Genomic DNA, 8,415 nt, shown 5'->3' with positions numbered 1-8,415 from the left:
ATATACCTAGTGTTTACTGTGGTTGCTAAAAGGTCAATGCTCTCTATGTCCTGTGCCATGTGTTCTTCGTACACTACTCATGGCACATGCCTACATTAACTTTGCAATAACCATTTTACATGTGTCACGTTTAAGGACCACGGGTGTCACATGAACTTTAAATGTTCTGGAAAGTTCCTTATACAACTTTAGCATTTATTTTATCTCATGAAGTCTCTGAGTGACGCACACTGAACAGTCTGGTGGGTCATGGGCCAGGTCATTTGATGTTGTGTTCCNTGCTAATTAAACCTTACCCAGCTATTTGAATTGATGGATTCAGAATGTACATGGGGTAACATGTTGGGCTTATATATTAAGGGTGGGTGCCGGAAATCATACAGAAATTTAGTAATTACACCCCCAAAAGGAGAAAAGTGGCCTTTTTTCCAGAGACTTAAATGGCTGCCGAAAAATACGGGAAGAAAGGAAGAAGTGGGTCATTAATGAATTTATCCAACGTGCCTGTTCTTTATTGGTATGTTCATGCCTATTGGCTAGTGGATTCCATGCGTCGGCAGTGTGTGGATTCGCTCAACCCACGGCGTCAACTGTGGGCCACTTTTCTGCCGCCCAACGTGCAAGAATGGACTGCAGAGCCCAGGCGAGTCGCGGAAACGCTTATGCCCGGCGGACGCAAATGTATTTGGTCCTTATTCGCCCAAAAAAAAAAAAAAAAAAATTGGGTTAGCCCCTTCCGGGTACTCATTAGGGGGTTTGTGTCGGGTTAGATGCCGTCTTCTTGTTTGTTATGGTACTTTGAATTCACGCTTTGTGTTATGTTCCCCCCAGAGCCCTGGAAGTGGGGGGCTTTTCGGTGCCGCAGCAGCCGCTCACACGACGAAGATTGTTCCGGCATGCCCTTCGAAAGGAGTGCTTGAGTTTCTGCAGCTGAGCTTAACTTTAGATAAAAATGATACATGGTTGTTGTACGCGCTGCAAACGAATGTTGGTTAGAGAAATATCACTCGTCACCGTCTTTGAGCTTGCAATATCAGGATCCATGTATTTGTCGACTCCTCTCCAGAAGCTAGTCGTCAGCATCACAGAGGCCCCATTCAACGTAGTTCACGTGAACAGTGTGCCTTCACATGCTGATGTGTACAAGAGAGGGACTTTACACAGTCACGCAAGATGGAGGAATTAGAATGTCACTTAATGTTGTGTATTATGTGTGTTGATAGCAAGTCGTATACTCCTCAAAGAGGCTGATCATCAATGTTAAATCACCATGGTAGTTCATATGCTCAATTCAGTCCTGGATGCCTCTTCTATGTGTTATATTTTTTCTTTTCTGTTTTGTGACGCAGCTATGTCGTAGCTTGCCTTTGTCTATCTTGTGTACTCTGATATCTGAAGAGTACATTCAGTATTTCCCCAACAAATATACCTAGTGTTTACTGTGGTTGCTAAAAGGTCAATGCTCTCTATGTCCTCTGCCATGTGTTCTTCGTACACTACTCCGATGTCCATGTTTTTTTGTTGCTAAAGGTAAGATTCAAGCCACTTAAGAATGAAAATGCTTACATAACAGGTCCTTTATTACATTTAACCTGTTGTGGGAACATGTCTTGATCAAATTGATATGCAACAAATGAGACAAACATCGCTGTGACACTGGTCACAAAAGGACTTTAAACCTAAACTTTCACAGTAAACCCCAGGGTTCTTACGGTCATTAAAAACCTGGAAAAGTCATGGAAATTTAACTAAAGTTGCATCAAATATAATTTATATTTTATCTAATCGCCAAAATAGTAATACTATAATGATAATAAATACTGTATTGTATAGTAATGAAATGTAAAATGGCTTTTAACTGACGAGGTGTTTTGCTGGTGAGAGAGTTTAGTTGCTTTAGCATGTAGAAGCTAGTATGTTTTAGATAGGCACAACATGTTTCATATGTTCTTTATTCTTCAATTCAAAGAATGTTCAAACTAATTCAAACCAACAAATCATCCTCATTAATGAAGTTATATATAAGAGTTATTTTACCATTAAAGCCCAATGTGACATATACAGTATGTTTTTCAGATATTTGACACTAGGGGGGGTTACTTGTCAGAAATATGTTCTAGGTGGTCTATTTAGTCTAAATTATGTTCCCTTTAATTTCCCCTAAAGTAGAAATGGGTCCGGGTTCTTTTAGGTTAAAAGGAATGTTCACATTTATTGTTTAAGTGAATATTGATTGTTGGTAGTGTTTTTAAATCTTTAAAGATATCCTGTATATTCCTTTCTCCTTCCAAAGGTCCCACACTGGGGCTTTGACATAAAATGAGGGTTCAATATGGAAAAGTCAAAAATGTAAATTGCAGTAAGCACCATATTTGTTGAAGGCTTAATATTTGTTAAAATAAGTAAGTCATTTTAGAGCTGCTAAGTTATCCCTGCATTCTACTCCATATACTACTATTAATATTGTACTAAAATAAGTAATATTTTACTTAACAAAGATATTCGTTTGATTAGGATCCTATTTAAAAAATCTTACGGTTATCATTTCATATGTTTTCAATGATAATTATGATTAGAAATGATCAAACCCGTCAATATTATCAATCAAAATAATCACAATTACTCATTTTTTACATATCGTGCAGCCCAATTACATTTCTAACAAAAATCTTTTTTATGTTCCCAGAGTGAAGTCACGGAGTCGCAGGTAAAACACATTTCTTTCTTTCTCATAATACTACATATCATTACCTTCCTTTGCCACACTCTCACTGGTAACGTTTCATCCACAGCACCTGAGTCTGAAGAGCAGCGACACAGAGAACTTCTCCGTCAACGTGGACATCGATGATGACGATGACATGTCAACTGACGATGATGATGATGTGAGTTTATATATAAAGACAGGAAGACGTGTGATTTGGACCTCTTATAGGCCTGAATAGTGGTTGCTAAAGGCGTGCAGTTATTCTTCCTTCACACGGAAAACATCTCCGTGGTCTTCTCCATTCATGTCAGTTACCCTGCTCTCCAGGAGTTACCACTTTCCAAGACAGGAAAACAACTATCACAGCATTTATGAAGCATCTCAAGTCTCCTTGAATGCTCTGTTTGGCCGAATTTAGAATGTGGCTTATTATTAGACAGTTTCAGTCGGAAAAATAACCAATTTCTGAATTCACAGCATTTTCTTTGTTGTTTGACAGCAGGGTTGGATAGATGAAGATTTGAATAGTATGAAAGTAGATTTGAGTCATTTACAGCAACGGTCCCCAACCTTTTTTGCGCCACGGAACGGTTTCATGTAAGACAAGATTTACACGGACCTCCATTCAAAGTATAGGGGGACACAGGGCTGTCCTGCTGCCGGAGCGCACCGGAATGCCTCTCCGGCACTTTTTTACTGAGAAAATAAACAACATTTGCAGTAACCATAAGCACCGGTGTCCGGCAGACAAACACACTCAGCAGAGTATCATGAGACTGTGACGAGCCTCTTGACCGATGGTAATGTAGTGTCAAGAGACACAGAAGCACAGACGGATGTATCCGGTTATATTTCCAAATAAAACATCTTTCAGACTGATAATCAATCAAATATTTTTGCATTCAATCAATCTTTCTGTGCGGCCCGGTACCAAATGACCCACGGCCCGGTACCGGGCTGTGGACCAGGGGTTGGGGACCACTGATTTACAGGACGGCATAGGTATGGATAAAAGAAAATTGTGAATCGGGCATTCTGAACTAATTGTGTTTTTCCACAATATTGCCCATTTTCTATTTCCACATATACGATTCAACATTTTTAGAAAACAAGTTGATTACACAAACAGTGTTTTTGGGTGTTTGGAGCAGGCAGTCACAATGTTAACGGCTGTGAGTGAGAGACCGTGGGCCGGACCAAAAAGGAGGCGAGCCGCACGGCGTGGACACACTGAACACGGCTACTATAAAAAACCTGATGATTGGCAGCCAAACACACACTGTGCCTTATGCTCTGTGCCCGCCCCTCTGCCCGTGAGCAAGGTGTTATTAATAAAAAAAATGCATCTGAAGTAAAAAAGGATGCATTGATGTTGTCCAGGCAGCCAAGCAGAGAGAACAGGGAAAGCGAAGAGAGAGTGAAGAGAAGTATCAACACGTGCTGGCATGTATGGTAACATTGGCAATGAAAGCAGTGCTTTCTGTGTCTTTGGTTTGGCATAAATTCATCTTTAGTTCTGGTATTTTTCTGGTTTTATTTTTTGGGCTAAGTCATACGTATGTAGGGAACATTTTAACCAAACTTGCAAAAAAAAACACGTTTCCATCCACTACTGTGACTCAAATAAGTGCCAGTCAGACCTCAAATAATAGAAAACCATTTAATGTACATTTGGCAATTCTTTTGTTTCATGTATTTATTTGTCATCTGATTTATTTTGGAGCGGACATTTGAGTCATTTCTGTCACGATTAATTGATTAACCTGTTGCACGTGGTCATTTTACCTGGCCAATTTTATCGTTATCAATAAGACAACTTTTCCACCTTAGCCAAACATAAAAGCAAACATAAAAAACGTTGCAACATTTCCCCCAGGATATAAAAAGTATTGCGGTTATTGATGGATTATTTCCCTCCACCAATTTCGTTTTTTTTCCCCTAAAAAAAAAGTGGAAGGAAACATTTACAGTCTCGAAGTATCAGGGTGTCCGCGGGGTCTTAAAAAGCATTAAAAGTTGATAAATCTATTTAGCGAAAATGAAGGCTATTAAAAAGTATTAAACGGCATTTTCCAAGGTTAATACACGGTAAGATCACGGCTTGATAGCGCGAAGGTCCGTTGACGCCGGTTGTTAAACAACATCGTTTCGGGGGAAATGCAAGTTTGCGTCCAAATGGTTGGAAGATAAGGAGGAAGGACAATCAATACTGTATATAGAAAATCCGAGGTAAAGTGTGTCGCCAAGGTAACCGGTTAAAAATCCACGTGGCGATGAGTATGTTACGATGGATTATTTAATCAACTGAAAATGTGCCACTGACAGTGTTGAAATAACTACATTGAATATGTCTCTTTCTCCCATATTATATACTTGACTTGCCCTCAGTGGCATAAGAAGCGGAAGCGACGGTCCTGTGGAGACTGTAAAGCCTGTCAGTGCAGAAAAGACTGCGGCACGTGTGATTTCTGTGCCGACAAACCAAAGTTCGGAGGCAGCAACAAGAAGAGGCAGAAGTGTCGACTACGCCAGTGTCAAAGACAGGCGATGGTAAAACTCTATCAAATTTTAAATAAAGGTGTTCATCCAGTTATATATGTCAATTTAATGTCTCCGTCTATAATTTGGCAGAGACACTTGCTGCCGTACCAGAGGGGACAAAAAGACCCCGGGCCAGAAAACTTATGGTTGCCGGGCAGACCTCGAACTTACAACACATACAGCCGAAAGTCATGTCTAAAGAAAGGCAAAGGACCATCGGGCTTAGACTTCAGTGACAACGAAGACGAAGACAATAACTTGCAAGCAGTGAGTCCCCAATGCCTTTTATACAATGTTTTATTGTGTCCCCGTCCATATTGAATAAGATATGGAAGATACTCCCAGTTTGGATGAACAGACAAGACACTGAGGCTAAGCTTTATGCTGTTGTGGACGGGGCCGTAGAAAAACGTTGGTGTTGTTGTGTGACTTTGGTGAATCTGAACTAACACTAAAACAACAAAATAGCACAAACTATCAAACCGAATGAGGCAGCGGTCGACCAGTAAGTTCCGCGTTCTGAGCTGTAAAATGACTCATTTCATTTATTAAGTATTAATACAAATATACAAATACAATCATGAGATATAATGGAGGCATGTGAAGCTTTGGGAAACTTGAGAATAGGAGCCCAGAATCTTATCAATACATCCAGTATCGAAAGAGTATTATTCAGAAACATTACTATGGAGTGATGTCATCCGGCAGTGGCTCAGTCGGTAGGGGCTTGGACTGGGAGCCGTCGGTTCAAGTCCCCGAACAGACCCTAAATATGGAGTGTGGACTGCTACTTGCCAGTTCACCTCCTGGGCCCTGCCGTGGTGCCCTTGAGTAAGGCACCGGACTATCTGCTGGTGAGGTAAAGCTGCGAAAATATTCTTCATAAAGCTTAAACTGAACCTGGCATCAACTTTTTCATCTGGGTTTTTATTTTAGTTGGCCGATAACCCTTTTACCCCCGAGTTGGTGCCGAATGAAATCTGTAAAAATAAGACAAGGTGAGAACAGCTCAAGCCTATTCGGCCATTGTTGTTGTTGTGAGTGATGTTCACCCTGGCAGATCTGAGAAAAGCAGCACTGAAACTGAGACATCATAACGTGGCTCCTCTCGGGCTCTGGTCGGTGGAAAAGCAAACTATCTTTTAAGTGATTAGCCGTTTTAATCAGCTGACACCCAAAGTACCAAACTAGAACGGAGCTCTTTTGGCTGGAAAAGGGGTGTGTAATACATGCCCCTGGCCACAGCAGTGCTTTTCTTGTTTGCCGTTATGTTTCTCCAAACTAGAGGTGTACAGACCACCCACCATATACACTCACTATGGATAAGTAGTACCTTACACAACCCCTTATTAAAACATCTGAATGATCCTTTAAGGAAGAAAGGTTGGTTTCTTCTTACTCATGTTTCACTGCTGTAGATTAACTGGAACCCTGATATGATCGGTGCGGACAGTCTCTCCTATGAACTGAATGTGAGAAACCACCAATCATCTATGCAGGTTTGAAAATAGACTATATATTTACATGTTTTTGTTACCTCAGGCTTATCTTACCGAAACATAATGCAAACTTCATTTTGCTCTTCCTGCAGTCAAATCATTTGGACTTCGAGCTGAACGGACTCCCTGACAGAGTTCCTCACACCAGCAACGACAGCAACAACAACTCTGAACTGGTATGTTGTTTTTAGTGACGATGCATTTCCTCCTCTCCACCAGGCCAAACACATGTTGAATTGTGTAAATGGTACTAGAGTGTAGGGCTGCACGATTTGGGGAAATAATCTAATTGCGATTCGATTTGCGATATTTGTTTTTAAGCGACCCAACGGAAGTTTATTGTAAAATGCGGCCATATCTCCGGTTAGGAAGGTCGTATCAACGTGCTCCCGTCTCTAGCACCCCCGCAGCCCGAGCTACGAGTGAAAGAACTAAACTTACATGAAACTTCCGTTGGGTTGCTTTAAAGTCAAGCTTCAGTTTAAGACTCACCCTGTAATAGAAACATGTGATGGAGCATTACTAACCTGACTCAGATGGGTTTTTTTGTTGTAGCAATTTATCATTAAGTCTAATTTAATCATAAGTATTACTGTAACTTAATTATCTGTTTATTTCCCACTGATTGAATTCACATCTAGCCTCTAAACGTCATCTTCCTTAGAACAAACCAAAGTCTGTCTCTACAACCATTGGTTTGTAATTAACATGTATGTCAAGTTTCAACCGTCTGGTCAACACTTCTTGTCATGTAAATCCACTTGCTGAAGACCTTCCCCTTCCCTCCTTCTGTAGTGTGTAAGGTATTGGTGTTTTCTTTGGATGGAAAGATCTTGTGCTGACTTCTTGGTGCAAGACTCTGTCCTTTCGGCTGAAATAGATGAACTCTGTTAAAAGCTTTTTGACTTTTATTGACATTATTAAAATAACACAACTTTGCTTTAAACTTCTATTATTTGTTCATGTCTTGCCAACCAGGTGGTTTCTGTTTTTAAAGTGGAATTTCCTCCCCATGTTTCACCAAACCATCTAGGAGAGCTCCATTGGAAGCCATTTGGAAAAGTATTTAAAAAATACTTGGCAGGTGATTGGATCAATCTGTCTATCACCTTCTATCATGGGCCACTTCTGATTGGTTAACAATAACTGGTGATGGAGCACAGCACTTCTGATTGGTTAACAATGACTGGTACATNAGTAAAGTATAATCAGAATCTGAAACTGGTTGACACGTACGAGGAATTTGACTTCATGGTGCATACATAGGTCTTTGACGGGTCTCTGGTGCAACTTTGTGGTTTTTTGTTTACCGGCATTGATAATATATATATATGTTATTTTTACAGATTTAACGCGATTAGTTGATTTTGTTTTTTAAGAATCACCAAAGGTATTCCACAACTTTGTCATCCAGGCACTTCTTTTCTCCCGTCTTCCGTTTTGTTGGTTTTTGTTAGGATTTGCAACGGGTCGAGCTGAAATCCATTAGCTTGCCCTGTGGTTAGCCTGCTGTTAGCCTGCTGTGAGTTCATTCACACCCTTCCTTGAGGAACCAATAACCCTCACTCTGTCTCCATTAATACACTTTTGATTAGTTATTTAAGTCCTAAATATTGTCCCTCTCAGCCCAAAAATAAAGACACCGCCCCCTCTTTTATCTCTTCACCA

General features: G+C 40.4%; 1 protein-coding gene across 1 annotated transcript in view; it reads left to right on the top strand.

Moving 5' to 3' along the window:
• The window catches only part of LOC104945758 (methyl-CpG-binding domain protein 1), a 14,650-nt gene extending 7,674 nt beyond the window's left edge, over positions 1 to 6,976 (top strand). Inside the window, exons 9-14 of the mRNA XM_010771475.1 lie at positions 2,687 to 2,707; positions 2,793 to 2,885; positions 5,096 to 5,257; positions 5,339 to 5,515; positions 6,667 to 6,747; positions 6,840 to 6,976. Of these exons, the coding sequence (XP_010769777.1) occupies positions 2,687 to 2,707; positions 2,793 to 2,885; positions 5,096 to 5,257; positions 5,339 to 5,515; positions 6,667 to 6,747; positions 6,840 to 6,938 (633 nt within the window). The 3' untranslated portion in view covers positions 6,939 to 6,976. The remainder of the gene's footprint in view (positions 1 to 2,686; positions 2,708 to 2,792; positions 2,886 to 5,095; positions 5,258 to 5,338; positions 5,516 to 6,666; positions 6,748 to 6,839) is intronic.
• Positions 6,977 to 8,415: the final 1,439 nt, after the last annotated feature.

Source organism: Notothenia coriiceps, unplaced genomic scaffold (assembly GCF_000735185.1).
Source record: "Notothenia coriiceps isolate Sejong01 unplaced genomic scaffold, NC01 NC01_scaffold00009998, whole genome shotgun sequence".
Lineage (NCBI taxonomy): Eukaryota > Metazoa > Chordata > Actinopteri > Perciformes > Nototheniidae > Notothenia > Notothenia coriiceps.
Note: the sequence above shows the minus strand (reverse complement) of the source record. Positions and strands in the feature narration are given on the sequence as shown.